Source organism: Pangasianodon hypophthalmus, chromosome 20, assembly GCF_027358585.1.
Source record: "Pangasianodon hypophthalmus isolate fPanHyp1 chromosome 20, fPanHyp1.pri, whole genome shotgun sequence".
Classification (NCBI taxonomy): domain Eukaryota; kingdom Metazoa; phylum Chordata; class Actinopteri; order Siluriformes; family Pangasiidae; genus Pangasianodon; species Pangasianodon hypophthalmus.
Genome location: NC_069729.1, coordinates 2,706,633 through 2,734,197, shown reverse-complemented (window position 1 = coordinate 2,734,197; position 27,565 = coordinate 2,706,633). Strand labels below are relative to the sequence as shown.

The 27,565-nt window shown below is 40.8% G+C and overlaps 3 protein-coding genes across 3 annotated transcripts; 1 reads left to right on the top strand and 2 right to left on the bottom strand.

Moving 5' to 3' along the window:
* The first annotated feature begins 2,302 nt into the window (after nt 1-2,302).
* Nucleotides 2,303-11,593, top strand: si:dkey-202e22.2 (netrin-4). Its single transcript, XM_053226908.1, has 11 exons — nt 2,303-2,458; nt 2,565-2,727; nt 4,103-4,512; nt 4,836-5,171; nt 5,610-5,739; nt 6,194-6,382; nt 8,213-8,429; nt 8,994-9,121; nt 9,246-9,314; nt 9,573-9,743; nt 10,767-11,593. Exons 2-11 carry the CDS (start codon nt 2,571-2,573, stop codon nt 10,901-10,903), a joined length of 1,944 nt encoding a protein of 647 aa, XP_053082883.1. The 5' UTR covers nt 2,303-2,458; nt 2,565-2,570; the 3' UTR covers nt 10,904-11,593.
* An 871-nt stretch (nt 11,594-12,464) lies between these two features.
* On the bottom strand, nt 12,465-15,803 carry chchd4a (coiled-coil-helix-coiled-coil-helix domain containing 4a). The gene is made up of 3 exons (XM_026935236.3): nt 15,659-15,803; nt 14,844-14,942; nt 12,465-14,154 (listed from the first exon to the last, which is right to left on the bottom strand). Exons 1-3 carry the CDS (start codon nt 15,678-15,680, stop codon nt 13,829-13,831), a joined length of 447 nt encoding a protein of 148 aa, XP_026791037.2. The 5' UTR covers nt 15,681-15,803; the 3' UTR covers nt 12,465-13,828.
* A 2,388-nt stretch (nt 15,804-18,191) lies between these two features.
* ldlrad2 (low density lipoprotein receptor class A domain containing 2) lies at nt 18,192-24,761 on the bottom strand. The gene is made up of 5 exons (XM_026935604.3): nt 24,256-24,761; nt 22,823-23,323; nt 22,368-22,514; nt 22,103-22,237; nt 18,192-20,274 (listed from the first exon to the last, which is right to left on the bottom strand). The coding sequence occupies exons 1-5, from the start codon at nt 24,326-24,328 to the stop codon at nt 20,006-20,008; spliced, it is 1,125 nt and encodes a 374-aa protein (XP_026791405.1). The 5' UTR covers nt 24,329-24,761; the 3' UTR covers nt 18,192-20,005.
* Nucleotides 24,762-27,565: the final 2,804 nt, after the last annotated feature.

Here is a 27,565-nt window from a genome sequence, read left to right as displayed (position 1 = left end):
AAACAACAAATTTCAGAAATGAATATAAATAATCAAACAGTCATATTCAATACCATTTTGGTAACGAGGTCCCGCCACTTTGAGAGATCTCCCGTTCATCATATGGAGAAGCCGTGCGTCTGGGCAGGACAAGCGAAGAGTGCATTGTCCAATAAACGGTGAGATGTTTTTTTTTTCTACACAGAGATGCATAGCTTCCAGGCAGTATTCAAAATGTTTAATGTTAAAAACCTGTTGTCCAGTGAGCATTAATCTTTGCTCCCATTAAATGCCCATAGATGCACAGTGTCTCTGGGTTTGTATCATCACTGTGTTGGGGGGCTTCAAATGAGATTTTCATGCAGGCTGCTAAAATATTGCTAAAATATTGAATTTCACCAAGAGTGCTGAAGAGCATAAACATTTTCGTAAACATTTGCTGCATTTCAATAAGATTTTAGGGGAAGACTGGCTTCAAGTGTAGTCTTAAAGCATGTGATAAACACTCACTTCTCTTTTAGGAGTAATAGGAATTTTATATACAGTATACAGATTGTGGTGCCATGACCAAAAACAACTTCTTTCTATAAATATTACGTCATAATCTTTTCTTTTGTATTATGGTAAAACCTTATTGTATTCTATTCTATTCTGTTCTAAGTGTCTTCAGAAAAGCTTCCTTTCACTTAATGTGCAGATAATTCAGTGAATATACAGATTAATTTATGACATCACCTGGCAACTTCTAGCAACTTTCCGAGCATGCATTATTCTCGAAAAACAATTACAGATCAATATTACTGCCTAAAAATAAATTAGCTCAAAATCCTGCACAATGTGATGGTCATCATCTACTTGAGAAATAAAACTGAAGATTCGTAGAAAAAAGAAGACACACATTTGTCTCCCTGTTAAAGATTCTAAGACACACACATTTTCCAACTCCCAAAAAGGAAAACTCAAATCCTTCACCTCCTTTCATATGGTGTCAGAAAGAGTTGACAGTCTCTAAATCAGGCCTGCACACGTGCAAAGATCAAATATTAGCAGCTAACGCACCATCAACAGGATTAATGCAATCTCCCGTAAGGATATTCGTCTCACGCAGCCTGTGTGAGGCAGTGGAAGGGGAGCAGACCCGCAGTGCTGGGTGAAGATGAAGGAAAGTGAAGGAAAGGAAATCTCTCGGTGTGGTTTACGGCCTGGAAGCAAGCCAGACACGAAGGACAGAGATGGATGAAAGCAGGAGGCCGGGATGCAGCAAAGCAAAATGGCGGCAGAGGGAAATTAATGAGGAGCAGATCTAAAGAGTGAAAAAATATAAATGAGTTTTAAATTTCACACAGCATGAAGAGGTTTGTGGTGTTTGAAGAACAGAATGATGTAAGATTTTTAAATGAACACCACCAGAATACCATCGGAATCTCTGAAAACACTGAAAATGAATTATTTTACACCACTTTGGATTTATACTATGAACATATTATACAGAGAGTGGTCCTCTTGATCCAAGAAATGATCCACGAAACCATCACTGCAGCCTGTACAAACTTTTCAACAGTCCTTGTGTGTATGTGTGGGTGGGTGTGTGTGTCTGTGTGTTGGTGTAGCTTAAAATTAAAATGAAAATTGAATTACAAGAGAATCTCTCTGAAAGGAGCATAAACCAAAATAATGTCAGGAGTACTTCACTTTTATCCGTGGTGCATTCAGTCAGCCGTAAACGACTCTGATGAGACTTTACTAGAAGGTTCTGTGCCTGTTGCTTTTACCCTTAACCATAAAACTGGAAACCACAGTGTGTGTGTGTGTGTGTGTGTGTGTGTGTGTGTGTGTGTGTGTGTGTGTAACATGTGGTGAGGAGGTGCTGGTCCACAAGTCCTCAACAAGAATCAGAGGCTTTCTGTAGGACATGTGGAGTTCAGGGCAATGGTATGCTTTGAGAAATTAAATTCTATCCAACAAGATAAATTTATTAGTAACAGTAAGCTTGTGGATTTAATCTGCTAAAGAGCCATTTTTGGGCCCTTAACCAGAAAAAAACGTGTAAGCAATAAAATCAGTAGTTTAAAAACAATTTAATGTTCATGCTCAGGAAACATGATGGCTGCAGAATATGTGTCTGGTATTGACACTGATATAACATGAAGATGTGAGGACGGAGTACACACACACACACACACACACACACGGGATTGTGAATGTGTAGTGCTCGGTTTGGGGCAGATACACAGTCTGTGGCTGAGTAAGTGCACTTCTGCTCATGTCCTGTGTGCGGCGCTGTGCTCCTCCTTTTCATTTCAACCTCAGAGGTTTGGTTTTGCACAAAAGGGGGACGCATCTGAAAGAGAGTGCGCTTTGCTGGGGCATCTCGTTTTGCTCTTGTGTTAGATGGTTACTGGTGTCCCAGGTCAGAATGCAGCGTCAGGTCCGCGTGCGTAACCGCGCGCCCGGAAACGGAGTAAGCGGATTTTAACAGGTGCATTTAAGAGCTCTGGAATAACGCATCCTTATCGAGTTCAATGGAAAAATGTTTGCAGCATGTGCTCTAACATCTTTACTTGTGGACTTTATCTGCACTGAAGGAGGTGATGAAGAAGAGGATGAAGCGCGCGCTGCTCCGGTTGTGCTGTGATTTGTCCCGGGTGCACGCGCGCGAGTTCGTTCTGGGAGTCTCGAGCATGAAGCGCTTCCGGCAGCGGCTCCGGGTTGCGATGCTTTTCCTGGGATTTCTGCACGGCGTGACAGGTGAGGAGCACTGCGATCTGTTTTATCCACTGAACTGCTACTTTATTCCGTCCACCTGCTGCTTTGTACATCTGTAGAGTCTCTGCTTTTATGCACAATGTATTGGCACCCCTCTATCCGCTCCATCAGTGCAAAAGAGGGTCACACAATGGGATTATGGAGAGTTTCAGAAACACGTTGCATGGAAGAGCTTCATTCAGTCATTCATTCATTCATACATTTCAGTAAGTGCTTTATCCCGGTCAGGGTGGTGGTGGATCCTAAGCCTATTCCGGGAAAACTGGGTGTGAGGCAGGAATACACCCCCAGCTGAGACACCAGTTCATCACATGTCACCATACACACACTTATTCGCACCTAGGAGCATATTAAAGTCACCATTCGACCTACTGGCATGTTTTTGGGAGGTAAGAGGAAACCAGAGACCCCTGAGGAAAACCACATAGACATGGAGAGAAGACATAGAGAACTCCCCACAGACAGCAAAGGCCCAAGTTCTCACCAGAACCTTTTTTTTTTATTATTATTGTACACCGCTATGTATTTACTTATGTATACAAGAATAATAATGCATATAGGCTTACAGCAGTACACGAGATACATGGTGCAGCATTTATTGGTATATATTAGATAAATTATAATACTTTTTGATACAACATAAACATAAAATGGTATTTTGATGAATATGGCACTACATTTTTATTGTGTAAGAAAACAGAATAAAGCTCATGAACGTTTTTGACCAAAGCTCCAAGCCTAAATCCCTTCTAATGCCCATTACAGACACAATGTGAATTTTCTTAGCCCGTGCCTGGTGCTCGGGCTTTCATCTTGCCCGCTGACCTTTGCGAATGCGGCCAGCTGCGCTTTCTCGGCATGTTGTTGTGTAGCTGTCAGTTGCATTAATGATCACTGGAGTGAATTCAACACTGTGGCACGAATACAGCCTGAAGGTCATTTGTGCTGAATCAGTGCAAAGTCCAAAAATGTTGAATTACCTGGTTCCTTAGATGGGTGAAGTAACTATTCCAGTGAACAAAAACAATTTAATTAAGTTAATTGGACACATAGAATTTTGTTGCATATAGGCCATATGCACATACAAGGCATATTAAAGCATAATCAGATCGCATCCTTGTGTAGCCTCACATTGGTTCTTCCTGTGGCTCACATCCCAGAAAGCGGCTAATCGTTTCTTGACACAATCCCAACCCATCGCTTCCTCCGGCTGTCAAATGTAGCTCTGCGATACTGCAGGCCCTGACTGTTTCTAGCCGTGTAGAATTACAGAAATGAGTTTTATCTCAGCATCAATCATTCTAATGTGTGTGTGTGTGTGTGTGTTCGATCGTTTCTTTCCCTCCCTTTAATCCAGCCTCCAGATGTGTGGGCCACGCCTGTAGCCCTCCTGTGGGCAACTTGGCCAGTGGCAGGACTCTTCACACACAGTCATCCTGCTGCTCCAACAGCTCGCTGATGGCAGACGACCCTTTTCTCCACCCGGACACGTGGTGGGAGTCGGGGGCCGCAGCAGCTGGAGAGGATGAGATCCGTCTGGACTTGGAGGACCAGTTCTGCCTGACCCATGTGGTGATGGTGTTCCGCTCACCGCGTCCCGCTGCCATGAGCCTGGAGCGCTCGCAGGACTTTGGCCGCACCTGGGAGACATTGAAGCTGTTCGCTGAGAACTGCAGCTCTGCCTTCGGGCTCCCTGATGATGTTAGCCAGCATGAGGCACTTTGCACGTCCAGATACTCCAGCGCCACACCGTGTACTGGGGGAGAGGCAAGTTGTTTGAACTATTAGCCTTGTAGCAGTGATCACTGCTGCTGGAGGTCTAGCTTTCCTTCAGAACCCTACTTCCAGGGACTGACAGGAACAGAGGCCACGCCTCCATAAAAAATTCAGTTCCAAAGACAATTAGTATTTCAAAATGATAAAGAGAACTGGTCAGACTTCTTCACAGAGATGTCTGAATTAATTCATTTGTGGTTGCCTTGATTTGAATTAGTGAATCTTTTCAACAGCATTTATATGATATACGCATTAAAACTGAAGTAAGCTTTATTCTGTCCAAAAAAAGATATATGTTGCTTGATTTTCCCCAGGTGATTTTCCGAACCATGGCTCAGGGTAGAGGGATGGACGACCCCTACAGTCCTGAAGCCCTGTCTGTACTGACCCTCACTAACCTGCGCATACGCCTCCTGAAACCCCATCACTGTCCTGCTTCCCCTTTCACCTCCTCTAGGGGGCAGCACAATGCGCCACAACAAGCACCCAACATCCAATTCTTACCCAGAGTTCCCAGACGGTCATCTCATAACTCCACACAGTCTGATTCTGCTCCTTATGCCATCTTCTCGCTCCTTGCCCGAGGAACTTGCCTGTGTCATGGGCATGCAGAGCAATGCCTTCCTACTGGAGGACAGGACAGCAGTGTGGTAAGTTATCCTGAGAAAGGATTGATTGCTAAGATGCAGAAAACAGATAAATGCTGTTTATTATTAGTCCTACTGAAACATTATTAAAGAGGTAATGTTTAGAGACAAACTGCACTCTGTGTACTGAAACTACACATGCCATGTGGGTTGCCTTGTCAGGAAAAAGGGTGGAGTTCATTTTGGGTTGGAAAAAATGTAAATTGACGCTTAAAAACTATATGTACGTAGACCCTTAAAATGATATTTATTATAAATTCATGAAACAACTTTACAAAAAAATACAAACTCCCCCTATCAAACACACACAAATAAGAGGTTGTGATTGGTTTATAAGGGCAGATAGAAGTTCAGAAGTCATAACATGACCTGTAGTGATGCTTCATGAGGATCACATCTGTGTATGCTTGTGTGTGTGTGTGTGTGTGTGTGTGTGTGAAGCAGGTGCAAGGGAGGTGTGTTTGCACTCACCACACAGCAGGTGTTCACTGTGAGAAATGCGCTCCGCTCTACAATGATCAGCCCTGGAGAGCAGCCAACGGCAGCAGCGGAGAACCGAACCCCTGTCAGAGTAAGTACACTACCTGAGTACTGCCTCAAATGCTAACATGGTTAATATTATGTAAAAGAGATAAGAAGTTAGTGTGAGGCCAGTTTTCAAATCTGATTGATCAGGTGTTGATTAATTCTCTTTCACAGCAGCTCTGACAATAGTGACGGCTGTAATTCAAATCACAGGTTTATATTAATGTTCTCATTCTAACACTTAAGAATGAATTTCTATAGTAACACCTTACCCAGGGATTGGCATGGGCTTGTACACCTCACATAATCTAAACTTAATAATAAACAAATTAATGTTGTTATTTAACGAAGAAAAACGTATATCGTTGAAGTTTTCTGTGAGGAGATTTATGGAAGGAGTCTCCAGTGTCAGTGTTTAGTAATGGTAAGTTTTCCACCACAGGAAAGTCTTCAGGACAGAGGAGTCCTAAACATCTTCTTTGTGTACTCTTTCTATCTAGAGTGTGAATGTCATGGCCATGCACAGAGCTGTCACTTCTCCCAGCGAGTGTGGAGGTCCACGGGTGGCACCAGCGGAGGTGTTTGCGATGACTGCCAGCACAACACGGAGGGCCGGAGGTGCCAACGCTGCCGCCCAGGATACCGACGCCACCCGGCTCGACCCCTCGACTCGCCTCAAGCCTGTACACGTGAGTGAGAGAATCGGGAACTCTTTATATAATGTGCAGGGTTCACAGGAATAACAAAGTTCACCACACACATGCCACAACATGCAAAATACGAGGAAAACACATTCAGTGTCATCTTACGTGCGGCAACATGCATCTGACCTTATTAAACAAAGAAAAGAGTTTAACCAGGTGCAATTAACTGATGAAGAGTGTATTGATATATAATCGTAATAAGATAGGAGTAGGCCTATGGCACATAATACATACTTTTGTATTTCAGATAAATATTGACAGGTAAGTGGAGAGGAGACTCGTAGCCCTGGGCTTCAGGATGAAGCACATGAGAAGACATGCTGTTGTTGATTTGATATCAGTTTCACTTTGCAGGTGAAATTATTTTGAATATGGGAGAACACATATTTATAACACAATCAGACTATTATTGTGTGTTTCCAGATGTTTCTTTTTTGTGTTTAAAGCTTGGAATTGTCTTTAACAGTTTAACAGTGACAGAAGGAAAAATCAAACTGGTAAAAAAAAAAATAATTCAGATGTTCTAACATAATGATAACATAATTTATAACATAATAACAACATAATTTTTTTTTTTATTTAAAAATGTATTTCTTTAAAAAATAAAAAATTATTTGCCTATAGAACTACATGATTTCAAGCCCTAAATGAGAATAAATGTCTAAGAATAGACTTAATTAACTTATATTTGTTTTATCATAATCACATGAGAAATATTAGATACAGTAGTAGAATAAGTCTGAATTAAAACATTAAATATACAAATCAACTTGGAACTACATTATCATCAAAATCACTGGTAAAAGTGCTGGGCAGAAGTGACAGTAAACAATGTGCTGTTTTAGTGTCAAGAGAGCTACAAAAATGTTTAGGTCTGTGACGGACATGTCCATTTTTTAAGACATCTGTATCTTACAGTGTCAGAAACTACATCAGTCTGAATTAGTCTGAACAGATACTGAACAAGTTTGAGGCGAGTGTGTGATGATTACGGCAGCTAAACTGGAGGCTATACACTTAAATGTTAGCTAGATTAGCCTCATAACTCCAGTGCAAAACTTAAGACGCCAAACATGTCTGGGCTGATACTACATTTGGGATAAAGGTGAATTTACTGTATACTTACTTTTGGGTTGAACTGCTGCTTTAATTGTTAAACCCAGGTCAAATGTCCTCTTTGGTCAAGTTAAAGGATTAAAAAAAAAAAGCCTTGCCTTTTGGGGAGAAATGTGAGGGGAGGAAAGATTTTATAAATATTGATGAAGTTTTGGAAAGAAACAACAGTCTTACACCAGCTAAAATGACAACTATATTTTAACAGAGAGTTTATTAGGCTGCTAACAGACTCTTTCACTTTCTGAGAGACTCTTTCATTCATATGACTTAGCACTAGGCAACGATAGGCAACCGCCTTGGGCCCCCAGAAACCAAGGGCCCCCTAAAAATGCAAATTATATATATTTTTAATTATTAATGCTAAATAACATATGCTGAAATTTTATATATTGATGTTAAAACACTGAAATGAGGGCCCCAAATCACTAAATCCACCCCTGTTCATATGGTAAGATATGGAAGGAGAAATATTCAGTTTAAAGAGGTAACTGTATCGAGAAGAATATTCTCGACACTGATAAAGTGAAAATATTAAGCACGTGATCTGTTTGATCCATGGAGTAAAGCCTCAGCTTGAGGGAAAATGAGTGGACACACCTCAGATTATAAGATTGTATTTAGATTAGTACTAGAAATGATGATACAGAATGTCTGAAATGCTAAATATGCTCCATCTTTTTGTGCTTACTCTTTCCCCAGGCTGTTGGTGCGACCCAGTGGGCTCGGTGCCAGTCGGGACCAGCGGCGACGCGGCCTGGTGTCACCCCAGGAGTGGGCAGTGCCACTGTAAGCCTGGTGTCGGTGGGTCGAGCTGTAGTCACTGTCTGCGTGGACACTGGGGCTTTGGACCTGAGGGCTGCAGACCCTGCGCATGCCCTCTGACCTGTGACCCCTTTACAGGTTTCTGCTTAGAAAGGTGAGATCTTGAGTAGATTTTCAGCAACTCAGCGTTTCTCTTTATTTCTAACAGCCGGTCCACTTTTCGTAACATTATTTATGTTATATTATTTATTCCTAAGTGATTAATGGATAATTTCTATATCAGGACTTGGCGACCAGAAGTGTGTGGGCTCATTTTTTTCATTAATATCAACCAGAAGATAGAAAGAAAGAGAGATACTCAGGCTTTGAGAACCTCTAGCACGTGGTAGAAGCTCTGGTTCCCTAGACAAGATTTACTGATTACGTATTAAGAAAGAAATAAAGTTCAAAATTGTCATTCAGCATAAAGACTGGCATTACAGTTCTAATACCAAATCCTAAAATACACGCAGCATCACAGATAATGTGCAAATTAACCTCTTTGGCATAAAAAATACTTAATAACACTGCTGATTTGACCCCTTTTCTGCTCTGATTCACGTTCTGTCTTATTTTATGTATTACGCATTAGTAAAATGTATCTTATTTAATCCTGGGAAAGGTTTAGGCTTTAACTCTGATGTGCTTTCATGATGCCGTATCTTCTTTCTCTTTCCAGCAAAACCAACGGAGAATTTTACAACATTCCCCTTGGAGGCAAAATTCCTGATCTGACTCACTTCCACCCCCATGAGGAGAACAAGTCATGGTCCAACGAGCTCACTGTCTCTGCCCTGTACTACACGGGTGAGCTAACAGACGCCGTGTACCTGTCAACCCACACTGAACACACTGAACCCTTTTTTTCTTGTATCATATTATAAATGAGTATAGATTAGAATGTGTGTGTGTTTATGATGATACTTTACAGGGAAATGTACCTGCAAGGAAAGGAAGGTGAAGAGTGTATCTGATTTGTGCAGAATGAAACATTCTTATGGTAAGATCAGACAAATTCACACACATTCTCATACATCATTAGTTGTACATGCATATATAATGTATGTACAACTAATGATGAATTTTTTGTCAAAAATGAACTATTTTGCAGTAAACTTTGTTTACTATGTATAATTATTGCTACATATACTGTATAATACCTGAGATTTTTTTTAATATGCCTGTGCAGATTACCTTTGCTCACCTTTGTGTCTTTACGGTGTACATACTAAAGCTTTTGCTCATCTCTCCTGTGCAGTGATCAAGGCCAGCGTGCTGTCAGCTCATGATAAAGGCACGCATGCGGTGGTGCAGGTGAAGGTGAGGAAGGTGCTGCGCTCAGGCACAGTGCTGCTTTCTCAGGGCACACACAGCCTGTACCCGCTGTCCTGGACCAGCCGCGGCTGCACCTGCCCCGTCCTCAACCCAGGTACGGCACGGTTTCTCAGTGAGCTGTATTAGACACAAATCAACACTGTATAATAAAATTAGCACGTCAAATTACATCATCTATTATCAGACATTCAAACTCAGATTTTGCTGAAATTTGTCTGTATAAAGTTTTTAAATTTGGATATATGGATAGAACTGCACAGTGAAGCCTCAGTGGCATCAAGTGCATTATAAAGTGTAAACCTCATCATGTCTATGTATAACGCTAAATATTTAAATAAACTCGAAATGTGATGATTTATTAGAGGAATGATAGATACAGCTGTTATCCTGAAACTATAAAGCCGTACAAGTTTTACAAGCTGTACAGAAATGAAAGAAAGTCTTACTAAATCTGTTCTTGTTGAGTTTTAGCCAACTTTTCAACACAGGAGCAATACAGTAAAAATAGTTCAGGTTGCTTTGCACTTTCACTAATACCTAACAGAATGCAGATTTAATGTCTTGTAAAAATTATACAAAATGTTTTGCATGAACTTTTATTGACTGCCCCAGCAACTGCCCTTAGCCATCTATTATAAGTGAGGGTTCTTAAATATCAGCCACCGCCATCTTAATGAGGAAAAAATGTATCTATCATACAGAACTAATTCATTTATTATATAGTTATAAAGCTATTTCTATATGATATAGAGTGAAGCATAAGGAGATGTAGTAAGGGAGTATGGGGTTTGTGTGTTTTGCAGGGTATAGGTATGGGTAAGAAACCTTCTGAATTTGGACAAAATCTAGTTAAGGATTATAGAGCAAAGTGAGTCTGAGATGGAAGCCTTGGGGTTCAGGGATATTTCTAAAGTATAGTGTCTCCAGGTTTGCTGAATTATTTCCAGAGAATCAAGTTTGAAATAAACAGTAGAGTTTTCTGTTTCTCAGTGCAGGACCATGTTGAAATTTTCATGCGTGGAAATGACACACGCACTACAGATGCAGAGGAAAGAGTTGAGAAACACTGGGATGCTTCACTCATCTGAAATCATTGTGCTTTTCCACCTGTGTGCAGGAGCAGAGTACCTGCTGGCGGGCTCAGAGGAGGCAGAATCGGGCCGTTTGCTGGTCACCATGCAGAGTCTGGTGGTGCCATGGACAAACACACTCGGCTTCCTTGTCTCCGAGGCTCTGCGGCAGGGCTGCTTATGATAGGAACGCTCCGGAAGAGCACAGATACACTGACACTGAAAATGAGGATTTCAAACTCACAAACGCAGCTGGTTTCGTAAACTATGGGATGTTAACAGAACTGTGTGGAGACCCAACTCTACCGAACTCCCGTACTGAATGAGGTCAGAGGATGTGGAGTCATGATACATGATGAGTATGAGTCATGATGAGTCATGATACACCCTGATATACAGCTCATAGCGTGCGTTTTTATTGCTTCCACCAATTACTGCATTAGTTCTCAGACCAGTGATAGGAAGCCTGTAAAAGACAACCAGTACTGTGGTCCTGTCGCACTTAAACAATTGCCCATTATGTTACTCGAATATTTAAATTTTTTTTTTACCAGTTTGATTTTCCTTCTGTCACTGTTAAATAGTCTATTTTTGTAAACTTTTAATAAAAAACTACAGAACTCATAATGTGTTATAGGGGATGGAATATCACATCAAGCCCCAAAAAAAACCCCACATTCTTCTCACATTCTGTGAACAGGAACAAATATATGCAACCAACAAACATGGATGTTTCATGGTTGCCATGGATACAGCTTTCTTTATAATTACATATCATCTATTCTACTTATATCTATACATCTATTCACCCTGGTGCAATTTTCATACTAACCAATTGATTAGTTTCAGACAAAGTAAAGTATTTTTTTTTTTTTTTTTTTTTTTAATTGATCACAGCGTCCCCATCAGGAACCTCAAAATGATAGTCTAAGATCATACATAACCATACATCGCTCTAAATTCACAGAATATATATATATATATATATATATATATATATATATATATATATATATATATTAAGAATATGTGTGTGTATGTGTGTGTGTATATATAAGATTACACAATTATAATATAGACTTAGGCTTATGTAGACTTATATATATACACAACTGAACACAAGAAAAAAAAACAAAAACACACACACACACACGAGGCTCAACATCCTACCAGGCTTAAACCAAAAAAAAAAAAAAAATAGCTAAAAGGAAGTTTTTTCCTCATATGGGCATTAATCAGATAAGAAGCTTGAGGGATTAAGGTTTAAATGTGTTGGATGCGGCAGTAAATAATCCACCCAAGTTTAAATAGCATTTCTTTTGATTTTTGAGAAATAGAATTAACAAAGATAATTTCTCAGGTACAAAAATATAAATAAATAATATCTAACCGCAGGAACACAACTCTACGTCCAGCTCGGATAATACATTCATTCTAGATCCTTAAATCCTTATGTATAATTTATTTTTAAAAAATTTAAAAATTTCTACACCATGGTTTAATGTTAGGACACAATAAAATATGATATTGAGCTTCATGATTATTTGATTATCATTCCTTCCTTTTATTTTTTTACTTATTTTTTTTGGTACATCTTCTCAGTCCTAAATCTGCTACACTCTAAACCAATAAATAAAATGGATTTGACTGCAAGGAAGCAGAAACACAACTTATGGACATGTTGTTATCTAAATATAAGCCTCATTCTTCCACTGCATCCTGGAACGTAATAATGTAGTGCTGCGTATGAAATTCTTTGGTTTAATACTCATCAGATCCTAGTGAAATGTCTCAGCGCTTATTTCACTCAGTCTTATCAGTGACAGATCTCAACACTGCATTTGTAATAATCTCAGGTACAGTAGGTTTTTTTATAAACAGAAAAAAAAACATCAAATGGAGGAAAATCAGTATATCAGATACAAATATCTTCATCAAGTTTCTTCATTCGTTATAATCATAATTAACCAATGAATCGTTGGTCACTTTTGAGCACACTTCCTACAACACCATCCTCTTTAATCAGACATCTTTAGCTGATTAAATGAGATTCATTAATAAAGGAAATGGTAAAATCAAACCTGAAACACACACACACACACACAAACCTAGAATAGATGTATTTCCAACCCAGTCACTTCCCATTGAACCTGTGACCTCTATGACATTGTTGCTGTCTTAAAAGAAGTTTTCCAGACTTCTTCCTCCATCAGCTGGGACGTTTGGTGCCCGAGCTCTTTCGTTATATACTTGGAGCTACGAGGCTAACGTAGCTAACAAGTAGAGGAAGTCTGTGTCACCCAAAATCTTTCAAAAAGTGGTTTTTCAGTGATATCACAGTGTGACAGAATGTAATCTACCAACACAAACAAAACCATGTAAAACACTGTAATGGTATGGGGCGGCCATCTTGGAAAATCAGAATCACTTTTTTTTTTTTTTCTATTGATTTTCGGGATACAAATGATGCCTCAGCTCATCAGTGAAGTATTTCTAAGATAATTTGTTGACCGCTAAATTGAAAAAAGACCAATCACGGAGAAGTTTCAAAACAGAGGGATGTCTGAAGTACACAAATATCACACACACACACAAACACACACACAGACACACAAACACACACACGAGGGTGTCACTGAGGCTGCTCTTCGAGACAACCTACGCATTGAAGATAAAGACAGCAGTGTGAAACACAAGCAATGGGTTTTTTGTTTTGTTTTGTTTTTTTTATCAAGAAAAGCATCGAAAGGCGACTCAGTGCAGACGCAGTCCTTTAGACATGAACATTAATCATCAAATCTGATCAGCAGGAGCATCAAAAACTACAAGTCCTTCCTTTCTTCTCATTTACAATTATTCACGCTGACCTCACACCTCTTTTTTTTGGATTTGTAGGAAATCTGAAGTGTACACTTATTCAAGAGTGATGCTTGTATAGCGTTATTAGTCATTATTAGCATTTCTATCATCGTTCTCATCACATCTTGCCTCCTTGCGGGTGTTTCTGAGTTTTCATTCTCCTGAGTCAGTCAGTTCAGAGGTTGAAAGGCTGTGTGTGTATGTGTGTGTATGTGTGTGAGTGAGAGAGAGAGAGAGAGAGAGACAGATATTAGCTAGCTGCAGGGTTTTCTGTGCTTGTCGCTGCTTCCTCCGAGCCTGAAACAGAAGCAGAGTCAGTGCTGGAGGACTCGACAAGCGCAGCAGCGTCAGAGGGGGCTCTCTCGTTGTCGTCCTCCTGCGGGTAGAGTTCGGGGTATTTCTGCATGCACTCCTGCATGCTGCGGAAATATTCGACACACTCGGAGCCCTTCACCTCCTCCTTACTGTAGTGGAAACAGGAGAAGGCGTCTTTGAACTGCTGGCCGCACGGGCCGCTGGCCATCCCGCCCAGACACGGGCAGTTCCAGTTAATGTCCCCGTTGGGCAGAATGAGACCTGCAGGGGCACAAAAGCAATACAATCACTCACTCTTTAACCAGGATCTGTTCTGAGCTTGCCTGAGTGACGTACTCATCATCTTCACCTTCATCTTCATCTTCATCATCATCATCATCATCAACACACGTAGGTGTGGGCAAAACGGCAAAAATCTCATGCAGCAATATGACTCAAGATTTTTATCTTTTATTAAAGTCGACCTACGATGGGCAAATAAATAATAAAAAATTCCACAAGTCTTCCATCAAATCATTGAACATGTCCTTCAATACAAATATTTATTGTCCAATTAATTCAGTTTGTTCTCCCTGCCTCATTCTCTCCATCCCTGCCTCATTCTCACCGTCCCTGCCTCATTCTCTCTGTATCTCTCTCTCTCTCTCCATCCCTGCCTCATTCTCTCCGTCCCTGCCTCATTCTTCATTCTCTCCATCCCTGCCTCTCTCTCTGTTTGTCTTATCTCAATCCCTGTCCTTGTCTCTTTCTCTGACTTTGGCTCCTTCGGGGTCTTTGTCTGATTCTCGGTCCCCGTCTCTCTCTCTCTCTCTCTCTCTCTCTCTCTCTCTCTGTCCCTGTCTCATTCTCTTTGAATCATTCTCTCAGTCCCCGTCTCTCTCCCTGCGTCATTATCATTATCATTATCATGTCTTACTAATTCACTAAGGAGGTTAAAGTCATGAGCTGACCGTGATCCTCGTACGGGTCATTGGGGTCGTCTTCCACCAGCTCGGCGTTGCTTGGTGCTTCGTGGTCCTCCTTGGTCACAAAGATGACGCGGTCTTTACCTGCCAGAAATAAATAAATAAATAAACAAATAAATAAATAAATAAATAAAAATAAAAACATTCAGCTCATGCAGGGAACAATGACAAAGTAAAGACAGATACCTGATCCAGAGATTTACTGAGAACTTCATACTTACTTTACAAGTTTATTAAGAAAGAGAGAGAGAGAGAGAGAGAGAGTGTGTGTGTGAGAGAGAGAGAGGGAGAGAGAGAGAGAGAGTGTGTGTGAGTGTGTGAGAGAGAGAGAGAGAGAGAGGTGCAATTATGACCATGACTCTTGACTCAGTAAACAGGAAACGACTCTATAGGAAGCTATGATTTTTTTTTATACATTTTATAAATAACTATAATAGCAAACAGAGCAAAAACATCTTATTTATTTACAGTGTTTAAATATTAGATATGAAAGTGTCTGGCCAATAGCTGAGCACTTGAGGATAAGCAGCTAACGCATTTCTTCATGTCCCACCCGCATTCCGCAAATCCCCGCCTCCTATTCGAGGATTGGCTACACACAAGCCGAGGCAGAGTATTAGCCAATGGCTGTGCAGGATCCAGAACAGAACTAGCCAATCGTCGTTGAGAAGGCGGGATTTGCCAGAATGCGGGTGACAGTAACCGCTAACACACATGACATGCGAAATCAATGTCATTCAAGAAGAAATGAGGGGAAAAATCCGCGGGTAAGAATTAGCAGTAAATAAAAGAAACCATACCTTCCTGCCTGCAATAAGACATTTTCAGCGGCGCGGGAAAGCGTTAGTCACCCGACTGAACACCTTTTATTCTCCGTTTTTAAGATTTGGTCCTGAGCAACCGGCGAACTGAGCAGCCGCGCGCTGCAGTGTGAAGCAAGCTATAACTCAGCTCTGTACTTTCATAATAAAAGTTCCAACTAAACGCGGATATAAAAATACTAATCCTCTGATATAATAAAAGTCTCTGTATAAAAAATATATATACAAGAGGCACTAAAAACACCAGAATAAAAAAAAACACAGTTTCAAACAAAATAGGAGGTCTTCTCACCACTCAGCAAATTGTCTTTTAGTAACTGGACAGAAAGAAAGAAAAAAAGACATTTCCTTTACAAACCTTATAAACCCCAATGGCTAAAGTATTCTACATTGTATTTTTTTTAATATATTATTTTTCTATATTCAGAACCAGAAATCTCTTTTTTGTGGTTTGTGGTCCTGTATTCATTACTTTTTTCATGCTAATTCCTATTCCTATCAGAAATATATTACAGAAGAATAAAAAAAAAGTTGCTTATTGTTGAATTTATGTTCAATTTTTTATTTAATTAATTGTAATAATTTTTTTTTTTGCACCACCAAGTTAATTCTAACAACATCAAAGTACTGTTTTTTTTGTTTTGTTTTGTTTTGTTAAGCAAACAAATATTAAATTCAATTAAACAAAGCTGCATTTGCATAAACAAATGTAATTTTTTTTTAATACAAAATGATCTCAGCAAACAGCTGGCAAAGATTGATTGTGGTATCGATTGCTTTAAAAATGACCCTTTTTAAAGGTGCTAATAATTGAATCCAGTGTACTTTAGGGCTGCAAGCATAATTTCAGACTTTTACTGATACAAAGACATTCATATTATAGATATTAAAAATAAAAGCTGTCGATCTTTACATTCATACGACATTGTTGATGTCAGGAGGAGTGAAATTTCTAGTTCAAGCTCTAAGACGTAAACTCGTGGCTTCGAATCAGGGCCGTGTGTGTGTGTGTGTGTGTATGAGCCGCAGATACTCTGCTGGTGTGTGAGACTGAGATAACAGAGAAACAATGGATAATAAACGTGTGTGAGGTCAAAGCAAATGAATCAAATCTGAGATGGTTTTACATTCAGCGTGTGTGTCATGTGTGATGACAGAGAAAAGCGTGAGGTCAGAGGAAGAGCTGGTCGCTCTCTGGCAGCCGTGCTGCTCTGCATGCCGAACAAAAGGCCTCAGATATTAAACTCTGAGAGGCTTTTCGGATGAAGGAAGGGCAGGAGATTATATAAAGCATTTGAAAGGGATAGAAAAGAGAGGATTTGCTCTGAAAGGTTGCTCGTAGTTACAGCGGCAACACACACAGTTTGAGGTGGGAGAGATTGCCAAGATTTTCTCGCTCCCCTTTGTCAATACTGAGCTTATCTTTGAGCAGGATCTGGCAAAACACACACACACACACACACACACACACATGGCAAACTTCCACATAACCTAAGGCTAATAATAAAAAACTGATCTAGAAAAACGTATCATCTCTGATATGGTGAAGCTTTCTGTAAGGGGATATTTAGTGAACACTTTCGGAAGGAGTCTCCAGTGTCAGTGCTTTTCCGACATGGGAAAGTCTTCATGACAGAGAAGTTTACGCTTTTTGGTAAACTTTTTTTGAATGTAATACCCGATAATACCGCAGCACCAAATTATACACTTTATTAGGAACACCTGTACACCTGCCCATTCATGCAGTTATCAACTCAGCCAGTCATGTGGCTTCAGCACAATGTATTATTAAATCATGCAGATACACTTTAGAAAAAATATCACCTGGTCTTTTTCCCTTCAACTGTCCAGTTTGAGTGAGTCTGTGCTCATGATAGCCTCAGATTTCTGTTCTTGGGTGACAGGAGCGGAACCTGATATGGGCTTCTGCTGTTGTAGCTCATCCACCTCAAGGTTTGATGTGTTGTGCATGCTGAGATGCTTTTCCGCTCACCACGGTTGTAAAGAGTGATTATCTGAGTTACTATACGCTTCCTGGCAGCTCAGACAGGTCTCATTGTTCTCTGATCTCTCTCATCAACAAGGTGTTTCAGCCTGCAGATCCTCCACTCACAGGCTGTTTTTTTTTGTTGTTTTTCGCACCATTCTGTGTAAACTCTAGAGACTGCTATGTGTAAAAATCCCAGGAGATCAGCAGTTTATGAAATATTCAAACCAGCACATCTGGCACCAACAACCATGCCACGGTTAAAGTCACATTTTTCCCCATTCTGATGTTTGATGTGAACATTAACCAAAGCTTTTGACCTGTATCTGCATGATTTTATGCATTGTGCTGCTAATACATGATTGGCTGATCGGATAACTGCATAAATGAGCAGGTGTACAGGTGTTCCTATTAAAGTGACCGGTGTGTATATATAGTTTGCTTCCAGAAGCAGTAGTTTGCTTCCAAATGAAAAACAAAATGTAAAGACTTGCACCATTCTTTTCTCACTTAACATGGTTTTAATGTGAATGTTCCAGAGCTCGTATGAAAAGCATAAATCATACATTATATCTGTATTTACATTCAAATTTTAATCAAGCATAAAAAACAAAGACAGTGGTATCTACACTCATATCAAACTATCTACTTGGAAAATACATAAATCCACAAGAAGAAAAATACATAAAAATATATATATAGACATATAGCTAGAGACTAACACAGTTTTTGGTATAATATTTGATCAGTCTTAGAAATATCTCTCTTAGAAATATTATGTACCATTATTTTTCCAATCTGACCCAAACCCCTTCAACAGTGCATCAACACGTGCAGAACAGAGACCCCGAGGGAAATGTGATACTGAACACGCCCAAACCAAGACTAAGCCCAGTTTCAGCTACGTTTAGTTTACAATTTGGTATAAAGTTTAGATTACAAATGATCATAAGAGCTTCTGAGAGACGCTCGAAATAAAAGCAAAGACGAAAATTTCCAGCCTGTTTCTATTCACACTCCATATGTCACTATTGACCAATCACTGCAAGGTGGGCGGTTCTTGTTTCAGAGAGTGGCTTTACTAAACACAGAACGTAGCATAAAACAGGCTTTAGTCTGAACAGGGGTTTAGTTTAAATTTGGCTTAGTGTTGATTTGGGTTTAGTATCAGTGATCTTAGTTTCGGTTTGAGTTTAGTCTCAGTTTTTGCTCATCAGTGTAACAAAGTCAGCAATGTTGCCTTTCCCAGCTGTCCCTCAAACTAAAACTAACCCATAACTGAACCCAAACTGAGACTAGACCCAAAACAAGTCTAAACCCAAAGTAAGAATAAAACCCAAACTGAGACTGAACCAAAACTGAGACTGTGTCCATACCAGGACTAAACACAAGCTGAGACTAGATTCAAACTGAGACTAGCCCAAACCGAGATTAAACTCAAAATGAGACTAAACTCAAAATGAGACTAAACTCAAAATGAGACGAAACACAAACTGAGACTAAGCCCAAACCAGACTGGGCACAGACGTGTGACTAAGAAGAAACTGAGATTAAACTCAAGCTGAGACTGAACCCCAAAGTGATTCTTAACCCAACATGAGACTAAACCCAAAATGAGACCTACCTCAAACTCAAACTAAACCCAGAACGAGAGTAAACCCAAACTGAGACTAAACCCAAAGCAGGACTAATGCAAAATGATACTGAGCTGTAAGTGAGCAGTGTTTGTGCTGTTGTGTGGTGGGGCTCCATTACAGAGCCGTATAAGAGCAGAGTGCACGCTTCAGGACATGACCTCTGGGTGAACAGGACAGAGCTCAGTAACTGAGCAACAGCCGTGAGGAAAAATGCACCTCATCACGACAGAGCAACGTGCCAAACTGACACCGAGACACTCATAGCTGTTATGTAAGCATCTTCAACAATAGCTCTGGGAATAGTGAAACTGTTTGGACTGTCGTTTTGAAAACAGAATCGGTCCGGACTTGAACGCCTTTTGTGCATGGTCCTTTTGGGAAATGTGAATACCTCTTTTAGGTCCATTTTCTGGTTATAAATGAGCACAGAGTGCCTGGGATCGCTGTGATAATACTGACGTCATCTTCTTCTGTATATCCAGTGAGCGATACACGAAACTGAACTGCACAAATTTTTAAGACATAAAAACACGATAACACAATTTCATATAAAAGCAGCAGACAGAAAACAAAATATTTGCCCCAGTTCCAAACCACAAACGCACGTCTTTGAGCACGCGTCATGATGAACACGTTACCACCACAGTGTCCTTCTCCATCACTCCATCAGACACTTTCAGAGCGAGTCCTCCTGTGCAGACTCTACACGGCCACGGTGGTGGTGGAGGCTGCGGGCGTGGAGGATTGCTGCGGTGTGACCTTGGCCAGCCGGTGTTCTTTGTTCTGCAAGCAGCTCCGGCTGCACAGCTGACACGAGGCACAGCAGGAGTTACAGCACGGCAGGAAACGAAACACACTCACTCTCCAGAGGAACCAGCCGGGAGACCAGCAGCACCAGCACACGACCACTGAGCCGGCCAGAACTCCAAGAACCACGTAGAGCGCCAGCAGAGACACGTACGGAGGAGAATCTGAGGGAACAAATGGACAAATACGTCTTTTTTGACCAATATAATGCCACTACTAAAGTTCAGACATGCTGCAGAACTTTACATAAACAAAAATAAGACTTTAAATTGTCATTTAAATGTAAATGTGCTGAAGTTCAGAGAACCAGAGAACATTTTAAAGAACTGGCCTCCATTTCCAGATCTAACATGATTAACTAAGTTGTACTTTTACATTACAGCACTTGCATATGATTGCATTATCTGTATATTCACATGGTCCATGTTGAGCAGGGTTGCCAGGGTTGTGATTTTTATGCCAAATTGGGCATGTTTTTAAAATGGAAAATGGAAAGCTGAAATGGAAAATGCAAGTCCATAGGTGGCAGGTTTTTTTCGTCTAGTTTAAAAATAGTCTGCGGCTTTAAAGCAAATATTCAGAATTAAATCTAACCAATTTCCCCAATCATATGCTCTGGCAAAGAGAGGGAAAGTATAAGTGCAGAGCAGACGGTGTACCTACCATGCACAGAACCATTATATATCTGTTTCAAGACATGTTGCCAGGATTGGGGTATATTGCAGAAATGCTTGCACACAACGGTGAAATTATTTCTTGTGCAAAGAATGAGAATAAAAATAGAATAGACAAAAAAAATTTCTTCCTTTCTTCTCCCCAGTGACTAAAGTTTTTGGGTTAGTATCAGGTCTTTTTGCTTGCTTTTTTGAGACATAGTTAGTAAAATGTAATTTTTTCTGCTGAGACCTGGCAACCCTGATGGTGAGAAATTTAAAGCAAAAGAAAACTCACAATCATAAACAAATAATACTTATGATGCAACAGTATGGACGCAACTCACACCTGTGCTTAAGTCTCATCTTTGCACTTCCTTGAACACTTGTGGACCTTCCAAACACAAAGAGCTAATTTGGGTCTAGCCAACGTAGTACCTATTTGCAGACACATAAATCCAACAATGGTTCTAGGGCACTAGCTGATCCTGGTGACTAGAGCTGACTGTTGATTTATGGCTCTGTCCACAGGAAGACGCAGCAAGCATTCATGTGCTCCTCCAATTAGCTTTATGCCCTTTGTCATTCAGTTTAGCCATTACTTAGACATAAAACACAATAGCCGCTTTGAGAGACCAGCTGCACACAGGCAGAGGGCCAGCGCCTGTGTGAGCTCGTGTTAAGGAATCTCATTATCAACGTGATGTCCGTCAACTTTTCAGGGGTAAACAGAAAATGCTGATTTAACTAATAAGGCCAAAAGAAATGCATAAAGTATCACTGACACGTCAGGAAAAAAAATGGAGGCTTAGCAATGTGCTGAGCAACTTCTAGCTAGCATGCTGCAAAAACCATTACTGGAAATTTAAACCAGATTTTAATTTCATACGATAATGATAATAATTTAGTATTCAGCATTGTGTTGACTAGGAAGCTGGATGCTAGCTAGCAGTAACAAAGCTGTTACAATCTCGCTTATGCTAACCTCTAGCTAACACACAGGGGAAATATAATAACCATGCTAACATTAAAATTTGTGGTACAGTAATTCTTTAGAAACTAAAAAGACAATATATTTGATTTATTCTCAAGAATTTATTCTCAAGAATCACTACTAACAACTAAAATACAGCAGTTTATAATTGTTACATAATACATTTTTATTAATTATTAATTCAAAATGTTAAAAGATAGCTGCTCAGACAACATTCCCAGTTATATAACATTATGGAAACATTAGAATTAACATTACCATTTACAAACATTACATAAAAATGTGACAGACTATAGTTCCCGAATCATCCAGAAAATGTTCTTTTTAAATGAAATTCAAGCGTACCAGTGACAGAATCAATGTCGGGGATGAGGTTTGAGCCACTGCACTTCTCCAGAGTCGATGCCCTCATGGTGGCCACATTCGACATGGGCGGAGGAGTTACATACGGCTGACGTGTGCTAGCTGTGGACAACAGACCTAAAACAGAGCAAACACTGTGCCTTGACTTTGAAATTCCCCTCAAAATTAGATATTACCAGATCTCCAGTTTCTTTTGTGCATACAAGCTTCCAGCTCATATACAAATGGTATGATAAGGTATACTGACTGTTGCATCCTGGGTAATCTTGCAGGTCGGTGCCATCTCCACAGTTGTCGATTCCCTTGTCGTCATTGCACACCAGACTCATTGGGATGCATTTTCCATTTTGGCAGGTGAAATAAGGCTCACTGCTGCATTCAGATTGATTAAACCCTGGTAAAGAACAGCATTTAGCACTTGATGACTCATTTAAAATGTTAATATGGGTGTGTTGGACCTGCCTGGACATTACAATCATATCATTAAAGAAATGTCAGTATGGTGATAAAGATAGATATCAGTATCACTACTGAAAAAGATTAACTTTCCTAGAATGATTTTTATTTCTGATAATTCTATCAAGTATCAATGATAATGTACACAAAGCCGTCTTAAGTAAGAGAGAAGGTTTTTCCATTTCACCATGCACCATGAGCACAACCGGAAATTGATCCAAGATCATAACTTCCATTATACCTTACCCAGTCTGAATGAGGTGAAGTCCCCAACAAAATCCACACGTGGTTGAGTCCCCCTGGTCACCAGTCGCAGAGTCAGATAGTTTCCAGTGGACAGGACTGGGCGTGGCAGGCTCTTTCCACAAAGTGGAGGCCCGATAGGGGGCGCCATCTTATCCCGCCCATCATAGAACTGGATGTAAGAACCAGCGTGACACGGGTCTCCTTGGCCCTCATCCGGCGTAGGCTCCATGCGCTGGTCAGGCCGTGTGGAACCCGAATGCGAGGGACCCCGGGCCGACTCTGGGACGAAGGGGACGGGGCTGAAGGGTGACACACGCAGCAGGCTGTAAACCAGGAAGAAGCGGAACTGGAACTGCACCTTGTCGCGGGGCGTGGCTGCCTGCACGGTCAGGTGGCAGTCGGTGCCCATGCTGACAAAGTAGTACCTGCGCGACTCCTGGTGGGACCGGACGATCATGCCATCCCCCCGTACTGTCTGGCCACAGAAATCCACCACGTTCACTGTTGGGACATTGGCAGATTAATGACATTCCCCACGACGTATGTTGAGACCAAAAAAAACAGACACCTGCGTCTTTTGTCTGGCCCACTGTACCCTCCCGAGACGGCGATAACGGGATACAAGAGACCAAAGCAAACCTAATTGTTTGCCTAGCGAGACCGCAAGGGGGAGTTGGCTGCGTAATCCCCCCCATCTGGGGCAAGAACCAAATAATAGGAAGATTTATAACCACTCCAGGGTTTATTAGCTTTGTTACCAAGGGAAACTAGTGAATCCCTGATGCCTGACTTCCTGGAATGTCCTGAGAAAACCTCAGTCAGTGGCAAAGAAACAATACTTCAAAATATCCCGTAACCATGTTTCCTGAACTGAGTTTGCTCAAAAATGAGCAGGAGCAGGACAGCGGGTTTCTCGTAAAACGTATTCACTGCTCAGAATAAAATGCAAATGGTCTCGATCGAGTATGGGTTCCCACTGCAATCAAAAACAGTAGGACATTACCAGGAGGAGAAAGCATCAAGCATAAAGGCACAGAAGTCCATTTTACTCCATAATGCACTTTTATCTAAGTCAGTATAGTCATTCCTGACATAAATGGTCATACATTTAATGGATTTTGTTGTGTTATAAATGAAGGAGTGTCTAGAACTCACTCAAAATGTGGTTAACTAATGAGAGGTTGGTTTTGCTTAGGAAGGAGTTCTATATGCTACATGTCAGGCACAGATTAGAATTTCATGAATGAATTCATGGCTAATTTAGTACATAGTCATAGACAAATAATTTCACTGAGGAAAAAAGAGTCAGGTTGTAACCCTGTTTCAGCTGTGGGAAGGAATTTAAGTTCTGAAATAAAGGGAATATTTTAATCAAACATTAAAGGGAATCAGATGTAATAGAAGTAATTGATAGACATTAGTGAAGAACTCACCTGTCTCTATGGCATCAGTTTGCAGTGGCATTATACTCAGAAGAACAAACCATGTAAACCCAAGTCTGGCCATGAGGAGTCACAAGTCTGGAGTGTTTCTTTTTTTTTTTTCCTTTCCTCCAAGTTTCTCTAGCGTTATAGATCCGCCAACGTCATTGTAACATTTCACCAGATTAGAAAGTTAAAGCTGTGATCCCCATGATGCGCGATCCGCTCATGTGGCTGTTATAAGCGCCTGTTATTAAGTCCTAAAGCTGGAGGAGTTTTTGCATCAGGAGTGGTTCCTGCTTCATCATCGCCACTTTTGATGCCTCTTCGTCACTTCCACGCGTCTGCGCCGTTTCCATGGCAACAGGGCACCCACCCCTCCCAAAAGAAAAGACCACGCGCTCACAGGGAGGGGCTCCGTCCATTCACCACCATCATCTTCATCATCATCATCATCCTCATCCTAATCACCACCATCACCATCACCATCATCATCATCCTCAGTGTGGAGACTGTAGTAACCATCTGTCACACTCACATCCTTATACACACATAAAGTCTTTAAAGCTACCCCAAAAAGCGTGTTAATTGTTTTTCTTTATAGGTTGCTGAATAATAAATTTGCTTGACATGCCGGATCCATGTACAAAAAATGCACAGAAACACAGGGGCAGAAGTACACAAGCACTTTTACTCTCCATTCAGAATGTATGAATATGCAAATTAGACACGCCCCTCAAATCTGCATGACACGCCCCCTTTCCCTTAAGTGAAGGCGTGTTGCATGGTCTCTTATATTTTACGTAAGGAATGCAACACAACACATTACACCCCTGAAGTGGATTATTTTCCCATAACAGCAAATCCCAAGGTGTTTTATTTCTCTTATAGGCTACCACAGAGACTTACCAACGATTACAATTTGTTAATGAATGACACATCATAGTTTTTATCCGTTTATAGTTATGGAACGTCCAGGAAATGTTATTTCAAAGCACAACTATGCACAAAGAATCCACGGCCACTTCCATGGGAAGTTATTCAGGCCATCACTGACTACAAAGGTACACCACATGTCTGTTTCCGGCTGTTGTCCCTGTGTGCTTCAAGAGGACCACCATCATCCCTGTGCCAAAGAAATTGTCTGTGTCCTGCCTGAATGACTATCGGCCCGTTGCGCTCACACTCACCATCATGAAGAGCTTCGAGCGGCTAGTCATGAAATGCATAAAGAGCTATCTTCTCACCGTACTGGACCCATTTCATTACACCTACTGTCCTAACCGCTACCATCCACCTTTCTCTGACCCACCTGGACAAAAAGGACAATTATGTGAGGATGCTATTCATAGACTTCACTTCTGCATTCAACACAATCATCCCACAGCAACAAATAGGAAAGCTAAGCCTGCTGGGTTTGACCAACTCCCTCTGCAAATGGATCCTGGACATTTTAACTGACTGGTCAGGATTGGCAACACCTCAAGCACCACCACACTGAACCTCAGAGCTCCTCAGGGCTGTGTGCTCAGTCCACTGCTGTTTACCCTACAGACTCATGACTGTGCTGTGAAATACAGTTTAAATCACATTATCAAGTTTGCTGATGACACTACAGTCGTGCAGAGACAACAATCTATTTGTTAATACTGATAAGACCAAATGGATGATTGTTGACTTCAGGAGGACCTGAGAAGACCACTCAGCACTGCATATAACCGGAACAACTGTGGAGAGAGTTAGGTTTCTCTGTGTGTGCGCATGACTGAGGAGCTCTCCTGCACTCTCAACACCACCTGCCTAGACAAGAAGGCCCAGTAGCGCCTCCACATTCTGCAAAGGCTGAAGAGAGCCAACCTCCCCACTCCCATCCTCACCACCTTCTACAGAGGGATGATAGAGAGCATCCTGACCAGCTGTCTCACCATGTGACTGCACAGTTTCAGACTGCAAGACCCTACAGCAGATTGTGAGAACAGCTGAAAAGATCATTAGAGTCTCTCTGCCCACCATCGTTGCCTCGTATAATAACCACTGCATCTGAAAAGCCACCAATATGGTGGACGACCCCTCCCACCCCTCTCACGGACTCTTTACCCTCCTCCCATCTGGCAGAAGGTACCAGAGCATCCATGCCGCCACCACCAGACTACACTTCATAATAATTTACAGTCCATTGTGTAGTTGCTTTTCCGCACAACACTGTTCTGTTGTCATGTGTATCTTTAGTCCTGTGTGTTCATTGTTCTGTGTATTTATTTTTCTTTGTATTTATTGTTCTGCTTATTCTGTTCTGTATCCTGCACTTATGTCACACTTGTGTATTTGCACTTTATGTAGTCTTGTGTACTGACTATTTTATTATCATGTGTTGCACCATGGTCCTGGAGAAATGACATTTCGTTCCAATGTATACAAGCTATATAGAGGAATGACAATGAAAACCCACTTGACTTGACTTAAAAAGTGAATAAGATTTTTAAATAAAAGTGTAGCTTGTCTTGTTACTGAGAATCCAGAAATAGTAAACTCCTCTGTCCTGAAGACTTTCTCATATTGGAAAACTTACTGACTGTTACAAAGCAGTGACTCTGGAGACTCCTTCCATAAATATTAAATAAACTCATCTCCTTACAGAAAACATCAACATACCATACCATTATATGTTTTTCTTTGTTAACTATCTGCTTTTTTACCCATTTATTTTTAGCCTTAGGCTATATGGAGTGTCCATACTCTGTAAGTCCTGGTGTACGTTGTTACGATAGAAAAAAAAAACTTTTTAGAATGAGCGTATTAATATAAACCTGTGATTTGCAGCTGCACTACTGTCAGAGCTGCTTCTGACCAATCAGAATCCAGAATTCAAGAGCACCGTAAGGGTCAATTATATTAAATCACAATCCAATAAAAGGGGGAGAGAAAATATTCAACCAATACATGAAATCTTTCACCCTATCAACAATTTACTAATGTTAGTACGAAAAGGACACATTTTGGATTAAATGTACAGTGTGTGTGAGTGAAGGAGTAAACGTGGGATTACAGGCAGATTCATGAGGTGTTTCACATCTAAAAACTTCACTGTCAGCAGTAATCCTGTATTAAACATTCCTGGCTTTACTCTCTAACCCTATAAAACCGAATGCCTGGTGCAGAAGAGGCCTGTTTGTTTGCACTGAAGCTTGGCACTTGGACCGTGACCCTCTGGTGACACTCAGACCCTTCTGTGACGCCTCATAATAAAGGTTTAGAGGTGAAGTTAGGAGCATCATTAAAAAAAAAAGCTCAAATGAAACTCACTTGGAAATAAGCCAAATTG

Coding starts and splice junctions, on each gene's coding strand:
- si:dkey-202e22.2 (XM_053226908.1), top strand. CDS start 2,571: ATGAAGAAGAGGATGAAGCGCGCGCTGCTCCGGTTGTGCTGTGATTTG. Junction 5,740..6,193: donor AGAACCGAACCCCTGTCAGA/GTAAGTACACTA, acceptor CTTTCTATCTAG/AGTGTGAATGTCATGGCCAT. Junction 9,122..9,245: donor CTCTGCCCTGTACTACACGG/GTGAGCTAACAG, acceptor GATACTTTACAG/GGAAATGTACCTGCAAGGAA.
- chchd4a (XM_026935236.3), bottom strand. CDS start 15,680: ATGTCTTATTGCAGGCAGGAAG. Junction 14,943..15,658: donor GTCTTATTGCAGGCAGGAAG/GTATGGTTTCTT, acceptor TATTTCTGGCAG/GTAAAGACCGCGTCATCTTT. Junction 14,155..14,843: donor TGACCCGTACGAGGATCACG/GTCAGCTCATGA, acceptor GTGCCCCTGCAG/GTCTCATTCTGCCCAACGGG.
- ldlrad2 (XM_026935604.3), bottom strand. CDS start 24,328: ATGGCCAGACTTGGGTTTACATGGTTTGTTCTTCTGAGTATAATGCCA. Junction 23,324..24,255: donor AACTGATGCCATAGAGACAG/GTGAGTTCTTCA, acceptor ATGTCCCAACAG/TGAACGTGGTGGATTTCTGT. Junction 22,515..22,822: donor CTTCACCTCATTCAGACTGG/GTAAGGTATAAT, acceptor GTTCTTTACCAG/GGTTTAATCAATCTGAATGC.